This window comes from Coregonus lavaretus (assembly GCF_964263955.1).
Source record: "Coregonus lavaretus genome assembly, chromosome: 38".
Classification (NCBI taxonomy): domain Eukaryota; kingdom Metazoa; phylum Chordata; class Actinopteri; order Salmoniformes; family Salmonidae; genus Coregonus; species Coregonus lavaretus.
In genome coordinates this window covers 3,162,095-3,177,477 of record NC_140025.1, presented here as the reverse complement: position 1 = coordinate 3,177,477, position 15,383 = coordinate 3,162,095, and the positions used below count along the sequence as shown (strand labels likewise).

The window sequence follows — 15,383 nt, the reverse complement described above, 5'->3', positions numbered from 1 at the left end:
TAAGAGGAGCAATGGGGTTATGCTTAAACGCTGACCCCCACTTTATCATTTATGATTGCTATCGGACATGATTCTATCGATCCATGAAGCCAGCTCTCTGCAGTAGCATCATCCCTCTACAAAGTCTATAGAGCATGTCGTTGTGTGTGTGTGTGTGTGTGTGTGTGTGTGCGAGTGCGTCCTTTTGTGCATGGCAAAAGCTGAAGATGAGTGCCCACATTTCCGGTGCAATGCTTTGGCCCAGCATCATATCATGTTGCTTCCATGTGTTGGTGTACACAGGCAGCTATTTATCCCTTCAGTCTTCTGCGTAATTCTTGGTCGCTTCCTGCCCCTTGGGAATAATTTATAAATTTTGTATGAAGCCTTTTATCACAATTTTAATCCTGATTTATCTATCAAACCTTATTAATGCACATATAGAGTGATCCATTCTTATCGCAGCCAAAGCTCTGTGTGTTTAGAAGCCATTACTGTCCATTACATCTCTATATACGGCTCTGGTCTTCCCTCTCATAGTGTATTAAGATATTTTCTGGGGTAATCAGCTCCTCCTACTAAAGGCCCTTAGAGTAGAACGGAGACTATGCATGCTATTTTTAATATGCTGTTGAGGTTCACCACAGAAGTGAGGAGAGAGGGTGATTTCCCGCAGTGAAAAATGGGCTTCCAAGAAGAAGTCTCTTGGGGAAGCCTGTGGAATTGCTTTGAAAATGACCGACTGCATCAAATTATTATTTACTGAGTTTTGATTCATAATTGATGATAATATATAACCGAATTAGCTACATTGATTTGTTGTTATAACTGCAGTTGCATTTTGAGAGTCACTGTAATTGTAGGTTATCGCTGTTTAACTTAGTATGTTGTTATTGATGGTTACTATGGTTATTAAGATGGTTATTAATTCTAACACTATCCAAAGGCGTTTTAGCTAAGAGACTTCAGTTCAGTTATAAGTGACATACTGTAGTTCATTTAGAGAATGTTTATGATAGAAACAATCAGTCACAAACTGTTAGCTGACTATTGTCACTGCACTATAAATATCTCCTTTGATTTACATCAATCGGTACGATAATATATAGCTAAGGATCTTATAGAGGTAGTGTTTGTGCGTACATGATGGCACGTGGGGACCGCATGCAAATGAGCCTTACATAGCTACTCACAATGATGCCAGTTGGTATTGTATTGGCTAATGACCTTGGAGTCTACGCATAAGTATAATCTTTCTACGAATACATGATGTCACATGGAGACCATTTGTAAATGCACTAAAGGTACACAGGTTTACGTCAAGGGGTGTGATCATAGAATTACGGACGTTGCTGGTGGGATGGGGCCTGTTCATAAAGAGTGGTTTTGTGTGAATGCATGATCATGATAAGCTAGTTGTTTGATAATGAGGAGCATCAGTTGGAGACAGGCAGCAGATGCAATGACAAATGACAATAGTAGGCTACTGCATCGGTCAGTATACAGGGATCATTACACACTGTAGGTTGAATAAATGACGCCAACAAACAAGAGCAGGTTCAACTTCCTGTGCTGTCATATGTCAAACAATGTCTGTGTCCCAAATGGCACCCTATTCCCAATACAGTGCACTACTTTTGACCAGGGCCCACTATGTAGGGAATAGAGTTCCATTTGGGACACAGGCAGTGTCATCAGTAACATTAGGTGACTAAATGAATTACAGAATTACCAAAAATGCTTTCTTGGAGAATGTACTAGCAGTAAAATCACAGTAATATGGACAACCATGACTGATGATTCCTTACAGGGTGCATTATGGACTGAAAATAAATCAAAGGCTATACACAAGCATGCTCGTACACACACACACACACACACACACACACACACAGCTAAACAGTGCGCCGTAAACTTTCAAAGAGCCTTCCCCTCAGTCCTGCCAGGTTGATACTTTGAACAGAATTGAAACTACAGATTCCACCTTTAAGGAGATTACCACAATTGCCACTGTAGAATGACAGCATCAGTGTGATAAACTGTCTGATTCAGAGTCAGACTTCACAAGGTGAGCTTCTTATCAGGACCACTCCTTTATTTGAAATGCTCTGTGATTGTCCCCGTGCAAGATTTATAAGAATTCCAAGGCCAGCCACGGCTTTGTATGCAGGACCCGGCTACAGTGGTTATTTAAATCATTCATGCTCTTTCATGTAAAGACCTATCTAAAACGACATCCCTGACTGGTTCACACTTCTCACCCCTGGAACACTCCCATATTGAAATACCTGAAATAATCTCCAGCGACATCATTGGACAGTTGGTTGGAGGTGTACAAAGTCATACATTGAGTGTACATTTTGTATCTCTTTATCCTAAAAACGGATCAAATGGGAGTATGTGCCCCCTCAGTTTCAATTGGCATGACGTCCTGCCTCTGGCTCCACTCCATAGCAAGCTGCAAGGACTGAGTAGGCTGCACTGCAATATTGGACCCAACACTACACAATGTAATTGGCTTTAGTCAGAGACCATGTGGTTGGCGCCACTCAAAACAGTGCTGCTGGCGTAGAGAGAGAAACACATTGCTGTTGGGTATTTTGGAGTGTGTGGCGGAGCCACTTGGACAGACTCCTGGTACAGCCCGGCCCTGCCTACAGTATGGCTGTTGTGTAATCACCTTTAGGACTGTGGCTGAATCACACAGCCATCCCACACTGTTCCTCCTGCTGCCTGGTGGGAAGCCTTCTACTGTGGCGGCCATTTTGACTGAGGAGGAGTGACGTGGGTGGAGTGGGTCTGAGGGGAAATTTGGAAAACCTGTTTGGTTGGCATGGGGATGGGTCAGAGTAGTATAGTGTGTGCCACCACGTTGCGACCTTTCCCCTCACCATTCAGACAGCTTGTGATTGGAAACTCCTCATCTCTCCTCCCAAAATAGGCCTATCCACAATCATCTCAGAACTATGGGGTGCAGCGTCAAGACACACACACACACAAACACATATGCACTGTATGTCAATCAAAAATAAGGAAGTGAATATACTACAGTAGACTAACATCACCATATGTTCATCTCCTTCCAGGACTATACATTAACCATGTACTTCCAGCAGTACTGGAGGGACAAGAGGCTGGCGTACTTAGGGATTCCACTGAACCTCACCCTGGATAACCGGGTAGCAGATTCACTCTGGGTCCCTGACACCTACTTCCTGAATGACAAGAAGTCCTTCGTCCACGGTGTGACGGTCAAGAACCGCATGATCCGTCTCCACCCGGATGGAACCGTGCTCTACGGCCTGAGGTGGGTTCCAAAGCAGTGGAACCAATGGATTCTAGATTATTGCATCCAAGACTGATTCATTTGAACGGATATCACAATATTTGATTAGATTATTTTATAGTAATAAATGCAGTATGGTATGTGGTATGTATGAGCTGCTAGGTTTTGTATGTGTCTTTTTAAAGAAATGGGGCATTCCATTCCCACTCCTCTCTTTTTAGTTTGTTTATTGGATAGCATAGAAAAAGAGGAAACATAGAGGAGAGAGTCCTAAAATAGCAGTGGACCAGATTTGAAACCATGCTGCAGTGATCTTTGTGTGCCGGAGACAGTGGCTTAGACCACTGGACCACCTCTAGGCCACCAGCTGCTATGTTTTTGGCTAGGAAATATAATCCTTTCCTATGGGCTCAATTTAGCTTTTCCCTCGACATATTGGTGCAGTTGCGTGTACATTGTCATGCTTTGTTGAAATATGTATTTTTCAAACATATGGTAAGATGAGAATAAAACATTCTTTTTAAAACATCAATTGTTTAGATGATGACTCAAGCTCAGCTGTAGCTTTGTTATGATTCCCTGTTTTCAATATCCATAACCATTGGCCTTTGTTTTTTGAGTCCTGAATTATTAATCAGGATAATGAATATGTATAATGCATAGTCTTCTTCCAAATTGAGCCATCCAGCATGGAAATTCAATGATTTTTGCATTTTAATCACTGGCAGTGGACTAGTTTTGAATTATACACAGTTGTTTTATATCAATTGAATTCAATACAATGCATTGATTCTGTTCTTTTAACATACTGTAAATCTGTTTCATGTACCCCATCTAAAGAACGTATGTATGTGGTTGCATGAGCTTGACCCTGTGTGCAGCTCATATAGAGTTGTGTTTTTAGCTGTGTATGTGTGTGTGTGTGCGTGTGTGCTTACGTGGATAAGTGTGTGTGTTTGTGTGTGCATGCGCAAGTGCGTGTACTTCCTGTGTGTGCGTGTGTGTGCACGCTTGCACGTGCACGGATGGGATCATTCCTCTTGTCTAATAGCTAATAGCTTCTGACAGACACACTCGTCTGGATGTAATGCAATTGTGAGATGACAGTATAGCTATTTGATCTGGCATTCTTATCCATAAAGATAAATATGACGTATTGTTTTAGATTGTGGAGCTTAAACTGTTTAATGGTTACAGCTTTACTAATGGAGTCCAGGAATTCAGGAATTCAAACGGGGTTTGATTCTGACTTCTTCAAGCCAAGGGCACATGACCAAAAGGACTAAGCCCCTCGGGTTCATATCTATGCCATTTAGCAGACGCTTTTATCCAAAGCGACTTACAGTCATGCGTGCGTACATTTTCCGTATGGGTGGCCTTGGGAACGAACCCTACCAACTGAGCCATACAGGACCACAATCACTTGTTATTATCCCAACTCAATCAATCACTCATCCTGAAAAATACGGTCCAACTGTAAGTGATAATGTATGGAATGGAATGCCACAGTAGGATCTCCAGACATTGATCTATTACTATGTGGAATGAGTGTACAGTAATGATGAGTTCTGGTTCTGAAGGCTTATTTGGTCATATCTTTAGGTAATCTGGTCTACCTGGCTGAACCTGATACCAACTGAAACACTAGGACTAAAGATCAATGCACATATATAGTTTCTCCTCAACAATTATAGTCTATACTGGAATGTATTCAGTTTCATCTCTTCTTGTTTACAAGTGGGAACAGAGAGATGTCCTTTCTCTCTGTGGAGTTGACTGTGGTTATTCAGGATATCATAATGTCATGGTGAATAACATTATACTGTAATTACATATGGTTTCATGCACAGGTGAGAAGTTAAGGTGGATCCACAGCAGACAGTATGTCTGGAGAATGTGTGTGGGTTCCAGTAAATATTTAGTTAATGTGATCCTCTTTCCCCCTTGTGTGTGTGTGTTGGCCTCAGGATCACCACGACGGCAGCCTGTATGATGGACCTGAGGAGGTACCCTCTGGACGAGCAGAACTGCACTCTGGAGATTGAGAGCTGTGAGTGACCTAAATACCATCAACCTCTGAAATGACTATTTCAGTATTAGATTTCAGTATTTCAATATTTCAATACAATTTTGTTTTCCAGTTTAAGACTTCCGTATAACATTTTACTATTTAGTATAAATACAATTTTTGTATAAGATATGCAAATACAATCACAACAGCGATTACTGTGACATGTTAAAGGTCCAATGCAGCCGTTTTTATCTCAATATCAAATCATTTCTGGGTAACAATTAAGTACCTTACTGTGATTATTTTCAATTAAAATGTTAAACAAGAGACAGAAATTGACTGTCTGGGAGTAGTAGTGGGGAGGGGAAAACGGAAAACTAGCTGTTATTGGCAGAGATGTTTAGAACTCTCTTTCTTATTTGTCTATTATACTAATTTACTGCCTGCTGATGTCACCAGGCAGGCCAAAACTCCATCCCACCAAAACAGGCTGAAATTTCAGGCAGTCTTTTTAAATAGCTCTTGCACTAAAAGGGCATTAGCATAATTTTCATAATTTCACAGTATTATTCCAACCTCTTAGTGTGGAAATATACACCGAGTATACCAAACATTAGGAACACCTTCCTAATATTGAGACACATACAGGTGCGCCTGGCACCTACTAGCATACCCCGTTCAAAGGCACTTACATTTTTTTGTCTTGCCCATTCACACTCTGAATGGCAGATACAGTGCATTTGGAAAGTATTCAGACCCCTTGACTTTTTCCACATTTTGTTAAGTTACAGCCTTATTCTTAAATTGATTAAATAGTCCCCCCCCCTCATCAATATGCACACAATACCCCATAATGACAAAGCAAAAACAGGTTTTTAGACATTTTAGCAAATTTATAAAATAAAATAAACTTAAATATCACACTTACATACGTATTCAGACCCTTTACTCAGTACTTTGTAGAAGCACCTTTGCAGCGATTACAGCCTCAAGTCTTTTTGGGTATGAGGCTAAAAGCTTGGCACACCTGTATTTGGGGAGTTTCTCCCATACCTCTTTGCAGATCCTCTCAAGCTCTATCAACTCTGTCAGGTTGAAGCCACTCCTGCGTTGTCCTGGCTATGTGCTTAGGCTCATTGTCCTGTTGGAAGGTGAACCTTCACCCCGGTCTGAGTTCCTGAGCGCTCTGGAGCAGGTTTTCATCAAGGATCGCTCTGTACTTTCCTCCATTCATCTTTGCCTCGATCCTGACTAGTCTCCCATTCCCTGTTGCTGAAAAACATCCCCATAGCATGATGCTGCCACCACCATGCTTCACCGTAGGGATGGTGCCAGGTTTCCTCCAGACGTGACGCTTGGCATTCACGCCAAAGAGTTCAATCTTGGTTTTATCAGACCAGAGAATCTTGTTTCTCATGGTTTGAGAGTCTTTAGGTGCCTTTTGGCAAACTCCAAGCGGGCTGTCATGTGCCATTTACTGAGGAGTGCTTCCGTTTGGCCACTCTACCATAAAGGCCTGATTGGTGGAGTGCTGCAGAGATGGTTGTCCTTCTGGAAGGTTCTCCAATCTCCACAGAGGAACTCTGGAGCTCTGTCAGAGTGACCATCGGATTCTTGGTCACCTCCCTGACCAAGGCCCTTCTCCCCCGATTGCTCAGTTTGGCCAGGCGGCCAGCTCTAGGAAGAGTCTTGGTGGTTCCAAACTTCTTCCATTTAAGAATGATGGAGGCCACTGTGTTCTTGGGGACCTTCAATGCTGTAGACATCTTTTGGTACCCTTACCCAGATCTGTGCCTCGACCTGTCTCGGAGCTCTACGGACAATTCCTTCGACCTCATGGCTTGGTTTTTGCTCTGACATGCACTGTCAACTGTGGGACCTTATATAGACAGGTGTGTGTCTTTCCAAATCATGTCCAATCAATTGAATTTACCACAGGTGGACTCCAATAAAGTTGTAGAAACATCTCAAGGATGATCAATGGAAACAGGATGCACCCGAGCTCAATTTCAAGTCCCATAGCAAAGGGTCAGAATACTTATGTAAATTAGGTATTTCTGCTTTTTATTTTTAATGCATTTGCAAACATTTCTAAAAACCTGTTTTCGCTTTGTCATTATGGGGTATTGTGTGTAGATTGCTGACGATAAAAAAATAAATAAAATAAAAACTTTTTAGATTAAGGCTGTAACGTAAAAAATGTGGAAGAAGTAAAGGGGTCTGAATACTTTCCGAAGGCACTGTATACAGAATCCATGTCTCACTTGTCTCAAGGCTTAAAAATCATTATTTCACCTGTCTCCTCCCCTTCACCTACACTGATTGAAGTGGATTTAACAAATGACATAAATAAGGGATCATATCTTTCACCTGGATTCACCTGGTCAGTATATGTTATGGAAAGAGCAGGTGTTTTTAATGTTTGTATACTTGTATACTCAGTGTATATAAAACACAGGAAAATCACGTTTTTGATTGCACTGGGCCTTTTTAGCAGCGCAATTGAGTGAGTGGAGATTTAAAGATCTGTGACTTCGTTTCTTCACATGGTATCCCACTCCAGTACGTTATTTCTAACCCTGTCTTTCTTTCTGTGGTTCAGATGGATACACGACAGATGACATTGAGTTCTACTGGAAGGGAGGAGACAATGCGGTGACGGGGGTGACACGCATTGAGCTGCCACAGTTCTCCATAGTGGACTACAAGCTGGTGTCCAGAAATGTTGTCTTTTCCACAGGTAAAGCCCATTAAAAAATTACACATCCTTACCATCTTATTTTCCATCTAGCTTTTTACCCAACCAGTGCTTCACTATGAAACACTTCACAGCTACTTCAGTTTTTTAGGGTCTGTATCCTCCAGTTCAGATTAAATGTTATCGGTATCCTTGACATAATTTGGTGCGTGGGTGCGTGAATGTTCATGTATGCGTGCACATGCATGTCAGCATGTGAGAGTTTGTATGTATATGCACTTGCTTGTATGTGAGAATTCCTCACCATCCATACCTTATTTGTGTCCCTGACGGCAGCCATGAAAGTTTAGTGTCCAGTGTGGCCCCCTCTATACTCTTTCCCCTTTCCCTGGCTCCTCAGCGTGGCCCCCTGTCTCCCCTCTCCCTGGCTCCTCAGTGTGGCCCCCTGTCTCCCCTCTCCTGGCTCCTCAGTGTGGCCCTCTGTCTCCCCTCTCCTGGCTCCTCAGTGTGGCCCCCTCTCTCCCCTCTCCCTGGCTCCTCTGAGGACCCCTGCATCATACTTCAAAGGACTGTCTCCCTCCCCGAGCCTGGCTAATGACCAACGTTCCTTCATGTGCTGCTGTTGCTGGCTTCACTCACACAGATTCACACAGGAGCAGTGAATGATGGCAGGATGGAAATTACCCAGCTGTTTTCTTCAACTCTTTAAAAGAGAGAAGCCATGGAGAAGCAGCCTGGGAAACAGGGCATCAGAAATTCATGTGGGGGAAAACAAAAAAATATATATAATAAATAATAATTATTCCCCTCCAAGCTCACAAGGAAACATTGCCGTAATGATTTCAAGTTTCAAGTTTTAATGTCAGTGAAATGCCTTTCTTGCAAGCTCTAAACCCAACAATGCAGTAATAACAATGTAGTACCAAAATAACATAAGGTAGAACAAATACACGGCAAATAAAAATAAGAAATAAGAAGGACAGCAGAAAGTAAGTCAGCATACTATATACAGGGACAGTCAGTTCCACTACCATATTTACAATATGCAGGGATACTGGAGTGATAGAGGTAGATATGTGTAGGGATAAGGTAACTAGGCATCCGGATTTTAGACAATCAGAGTGGCAGCAGCCTATATAATGATTGTATGTGAGTGGGTGTGCGTGTGTGTAGAGTCAGGATAAATGTAGGTGCATGTTATATGTGTGAGCAAAGAATTGAGAGTGTGAGCTATGAATTGAGTGTTTGTGTGTGTGTTGGCGTGTCAGTGTGTGTGAGTGTGTAGGGCCCTGTGAGTGTGCATAGAGAAAGTGCAAAAATGTAATAAATTAAATACAAAAGGTCAACTCAGATTGGTTGTTTCCACATGCTTTTTTTCCCCTCTCACTTTACTAGTGGATAAAGGGGATCGGTGTTGAACTGGTGAACATGTCAGAATCGCACCCGAACATTACGAGAGTTTTCACGGTCATGGTCGTCATGGGTGTTGTCATGGTTACCTTATCACCATCAGCACCATCCTCCTATTCCTTCCTATCCTCCTTCTCATCCCCCTCTTCCTCCTCCTTATAACATATGGTGTACTCTCCCACTCACTGACATACGTCCAGAGACACAGCTGGTATGGATGCTTAGTTCCACACCTACATCCTCTATACCCCCAGTCTTCTTTCAACACCTACTTTTGCCTCCCACTGTTTCTCGCATAATGTTGCCATTCTTAAAGGGACAGTTCACTCCCATGACGAATGCACCTCATCTCATGTATACAGTACATGGACAGTAATCCATGGATCCAGATAGTTTGTGATCCGAGAGTTTGATTGGTTTGTTTAGCATTTGCGTGTGCAAATCAATGGGAGTGGTATGATCCGTGTTAGCGTGATTGAAATCCCATGCTTAAATAAATAGCCAAGATAATGTGTGTAATATTGGATGATAATTTTTAAGTAAACTTGTCTTAGTAGCAGTGAAAGGACTTCCTTCCATCCCTTAGAGGTTTACAACTGACACCCTTAAGTTCCACAGTCCTTCTGGTACTCGTTTGTCCTTGGCCCTTATTTGATCAATAAGTGTCATTGATTGGCTGAGGAGTCCACACACCTGGACACCCATATGTTAATTAGTCTCTGATTAACAAGGCAAGGCATGAATGAAAACCAGCAGACGCTATGACCCTTGAGGACCAGAGTCATGCACCACTGGTTTAATGCTATACAGAGAGGAATGTGCAATATACATTCAACTCAAATGGACATTTATGATGACAGATATGAGATAAATCATGAAGTGTGTTTTTCATAAGCCAGGTCAGAGAAGAAATACATACATTACCAAACATTACATTTTATATCATCACAGTGTGTATTGAAATATTTTATTATTTGCCACGCATTCACCGCCAACGTGTGTCAAATGGTTGTGAAATAAGGTTCAAGGATGCTTGTTTCCATGGTGATAAATCCAACCCATGCTGCCATTGCCATAGAAACAAAAACAAAAATACGAGGTGTCCCAGTATGCTCCTCGAATCAAGAAGTCATTCATTCTATTCATCCGCTCAAAATCCTGTTTTCATAGGTGCCTACCCACGACTGTCTTTGAGCTTCAAGCTAAAGAGGAACATTGGCTACTTTATCCTGCAGACCTACATGCCCTCAATCCTGATCACCATCTTGTCCTGGGTCTCCTTCTGGATCAATTACGATGCCTCGGCTGCAAGAGTGGCATTAGGTAGGTGTACAAGCACCATATGTTACACATTGTACAATATTAACATGTATCTGAATCCCGTTTCCCTATCATTATGACTGATCACAACATATCCCACTAGTTATACACTCTTAGAAAAAAGGTACTATCTAGAACTAAAAAGGGTTATTCGGCTGTCCCAATAGGACAACTTTTTGAATAACCCTTTTTGGTTCCAGGTAGAACCCTTTTGGTTTCAGGTAGAAACCTTTTGGTTCCAGGTAGAAACCTTTTGCGTTCCATGTAGAACCCTTTCCACAGATGGTTCTACATGGAACCCAAAAGGGTTATACCTGGAACCAAAAAGGGTTTTCCTATGAGGACAGCTGAAGAACCCTTTTGGAACCCTTTTGTCTAAAAATGTAGGGTCACACATACAGTCTAGTCCATGAGATAATTATATTCTAATTCTATTTTGATGGTATACTCTGCATTACTGAATGGACAGATTCCCCTCCACTCTCTCATGAACATAAAGCAGAGAAATGGAAGGTCTTTGCAAAGGCATGCAATATCTGGTGGCTTGCTAATAAGGAGTCCACCAGAAAAAAAACATTAACTCCCTCAGTGATGGATCGTTATGGGATTTCCGTTGCCACCCAGAAGGGTGCTTTATGGAGGCTGCATGCCGGTAACAGCAGCAATCAAGATATCAATGCAGTGGGAAAACAATTGAATTGTTTGAAGGTAAAATTGATTAGGAAGCAGTGTTACAGTGAATTCCAAATCCAGACGACCCACTTGGCCCTAATCTTGTTCCAGCACATTTTCTTCACTCTCTCGTGGTGTACCTTTACTCAATAACTCTGAGCAAAAGAAATAGAATTCCCCATTGAGTTACAGTATGCACATTTTAGTCATTTAGCAGACACTCTTTTCCAGAGCGATTTACAGTAGTGAGTGCATACATGTTCATCCTTTTTTTCATACTGGTCCCCTGTGGGAATTGAACCCACAATGCTGCGCGTTGCAAGCACCATGGTCTACCAACTGAGCCACACAGGACCTACAGTGCTTTCAGTGTAGCTCACCTTCTGCATGCATTCAGTGATGTACAGAATGCAAGGTGCAAGTAAAGCAGGGTACAATACCATGGACCTGTACATGCAGCGTTCAGCGATGTAACACTCTGAATGTTTGGTCAAAGTACCAGTGCTGTTCCATGTACTGGTGCTGTTTAAAGTACTGTATTCCCAACTTTGGTTGATGTCCTCTAGAGTTGCTCATTTGAAGGCCCTGCGATCATACTTCCTCACTTTTAGACTAGAGTATCTTCTGACACTTAGAGACACTTAAGTGTGGACCAAATCTCATTTCTTGATAACCTCGTACCCAATTTCAGAGAACAGATGATAGGAATAATGTATCGATAATGCCATTAGCAAGCAGAGTGCTACAGAATCTGAAGTCATTTGCACAATGCTTTAGTGGCTCCTTCATAATGATTATGCAGCAGAAATAGAGTAGGGAGGCTGTCTGTCTGAAACATACAATTAGAGAGACATTAAAGGGGCAGTCTGGGATTGGTGGATTTAATTTTTTTTATGTTTTATTAATTATATATACCCATTGATTCTTATAAATGCCTCATGAGCTTAGTTCAACTGTCGTACCCCATCATAGACCAACATATTAGCTTGTTTTACGCCATTGTTTGTAAACAATGTAATGGTAAACGTACACTGTAAAGCATGAAAACATGGTTGCAACTATCATTTTGGTATCATGTATGGTCAGTCCTTAGCACCAAAGTGACTTACAGTCATGCGTGCATACATTTTACGTATGGGTGGCCCCGGGAATTTAACCCACAACCCTGGCGGTGCAAGCGCCATGCTCTACCAACTGAGCCATATAGGATCACATAGGCTCTATACCACAGTAATTACCAGTAGAGTAACCCATATAGTTCATTGTTCAGTAGCAGACCAGTATGTTAGCAGATGTGGAGTACTTACCACTTGCTCACTTTTGGGAGGTACTATTTAAATGCATTATTCCTACACACCTGTCACATTTTTCCTTTGAAAGTGGCTAGTGTAAGGTTCTGTATTTATTTTCATAGTCAACCTTGTGTTCTTGAACGTAGCCCTGTTTCTTTGTGGTCTTGAACGTAGCCCTGTCTTTCATTTTTGTTCATTGATTTCACCTGTGTTTGTTACTCACCTGGTCTCATCAGCTCCTTATTTAGTTCAGTTCATTCTGTTTGTGCCTTGTGAGGTATTGATCGTTTTGACTCTACTAAACCTTTTCCTAGCACGTTTGTGAGAACCAGTTATAGCCTTCAGTCCTAGTTTTTGATTCTCCTGCCTGTTTGCCTACCTGTGTATGACCATTGCCTGCCTGTGACCACAATTCCTGCCTTTTGCGAAGGTGAAATAAACACCTGCCGCGCTCTGCGCGTGAATCTACACCTTTTTCTCCCTGAGTATTCATTACAGAATACCTCACCAAAAAACGGAATGGATTCAGCGGAGCTACAGTGGCGCCTAACCCAGCAAGATAAATGTATGGAGGAAATCTGCCATCTTCTCCACCAGCCTATCCCTACTCCTCCGATGCCAGGTATCGTAACCCATAGCCCTCCTTCATTCATATCCATGCCTGGAAAATATGACGGTTCACCTGGGAAATGTCAGGGATTTCTGATGCAATGCAGCAAATACATTGAGCACAACCCCACTAACTTCGCCACCGACAAGTGCTGGGTGGATTTTGTTGTCTCTACTCACAGGCAAAGCCCTGGATTGGGCCACCGCCATATGGACTGCCAACAGCACAGAACTCGGATCCGAGACCCATTTCCACACCCTCTTCAAAGAGGTATTCGATCACTCTCCTTCCGGTCGTCCTATAGGAGACCTCCTCATAGAACTTCAACAAGGACGCAATTCAGCTGCCGAGTATGCCCTCGAGTTCCGCACCATGGCTGCAGGGAGTGGATGGAGTGAGGCTGCTTTACCTACCGTCTACCGAAGAGGGCTCAACAGGGAACTTCAGGTGAAGCTGGCCTGTAGAGGTGACCTTCAGGATTTAAATCAATACATTCGTATGTCCATCTCCATCGACCACCTCACCGCCGACCGTCGTAGAACTCTGCCACCCAGGAACCTGAAATCTTCTCTTTCCATGATTCCGTCATCCCGTCCGAGTCTTCCAGAGCCCATGTAGTTGGGCCATGCTCCTCTCCCGCGTATCGAACGTCAAAGGCGGTTCCAAGAAGGGCTCTGCCTATACTGTGGAGGGAAAGATCATCTACTCAGCCATTGCCCTGTTTGACCCCACGGAGAGATGAGAAGGGTCCCTCCGCTGCCATGCAGGTAGGCGTGTCCTTATTTCTAAATATCTCCCAGAAGCAATTCTCCATCCCAGTGTTGATAACCGCGAAGGGGGTTACTAAGTACGTAGAGGGCTTGATAGATTCGGGAGCAGCAGGTAATTTTATTGATCACCAGCTAGTACAAGAGCTTGACATTGATGTAACACCTGTCACCCCTCCCTTAAGAATTAACGCACTGGACGGGCAGCCATTGGGCACGGGCTTCATTACGCACCTGACACAGAGCGTCACCCTCCAGATTGGAGTCTTCCACACCGAAACCATTCAACTCATGGAACTCTCATCCCCCAAACAGCCACTCATCCTCGGACACCCCTGGCTTTGTCGTCATGACCCTGCCATCTCGTGGCGACAAGGTGAACTACTGTCCTTGTCTTCTACCTGCTTCACCAGTTGTATCAGCCTACCCTGCAGAGCCACCACCATTGAGGACTCTGCCTCTGCAGTGCCACCCACTATACCATCTGAATACGCCCAGTACAGCAATGTCTTCAGCAAAATCAAGGTCTCCACTCTGCCACCACATCGCACAGTGGACTGTGCTATTGACTTACTCCCTGGAGTGTCCCCACCAAAGGGCCGTGTTTACCCCCTATCTATCCCGGAAAATGAGGCAATGGAGAACTACATTGATGAAGCACTCGAAAACGGTTTCATTCGTCCTTCTTCTTCCCCGGCTGCATCCAGCTTCTTCTTCGTTGGAAAAAAGGACGGTGATCTCCGTCCATGTATTGATTACCGTTCACTGAATGATGTCACGGTCAAGAACCGTTTCCCTCTGATCCCAGCGACCCTTGAACAAGTGGGCCGCGCCAACATCTATACAAAACTCGACCTGCGAAGTGCATATAACCTTGTCCGTATGCGTGAAGGCGACGAATGGAAGACAGCCTTTATCACCGCACGAGGGCACTATGAATACCTGGTCATGTCCTACGGCCTTACTAACGCCCCCGCCGTCTTCCAATCCTTTATGAACTAGGTTTTCCAGGATATGATCAACCGCTTTCTCATCGTCTACTTTGATGACATCCTGATTTACTCCCACTCCCTGAAGAAACACATACAGCATGTACTAAAGGTTCTTCAACGGCTCCTTGACCATAACCTTTATATGAAGACTGAAAAGAGCACCTTCCATGTAACCTCAGTAAACTTCCTCGGTTTCGTACTGACACCTGGAGGGGTCAGCATGGATGAGAACAAAGTCACCGCCGGCAGTAACTGGCCCAAACCCACCACCGTTAAGGAACTCCAAGGTTTATTGGGTTCTCCAACTTCTATCGCCGGTTCATTCGGAACTTCAGTTCTACTGCTG

The 15,383-nt window shown here is 43.2% G+C and overlaps 1 protein-coding gene across 2 annotated transcripts in view; it reads left to right on the top strand.

The window, feature by feature from the left end:
- Window positions 1–15,383, top strand: part of gabrb3 (gamma-aminobutyric acid type A receptor subunit beta3) — a gene marked incomplete at both ends in the record, with an annotated part of 47,343 nt that overhangs the window by 26,881 nt on the left and 5,079 nt on the right. For both annotated transcript variants that reach the window (XM_084155528.1, XM_084155529.1), the window contains 4 exons: window positions 3,066–3,286; window positions 5,233–5,315; window positions 7,879–8,016; window positions 10,555–10,707. In XM_084155528.1, the coding sequence (XP_084011654.1) occupies window positions 3,066–3,286; window positions 5,233–5,315; window positions 7,879–8,016; window positions 10,555–10,707 (595 nt within the window). The remainder of the gene's footprint in view (window positions 1–3,065; window positions 3,287–5,232; window positions 5,316–7,878; window positions 8,017–10,554; window positions 10,708–15,383) is intronic.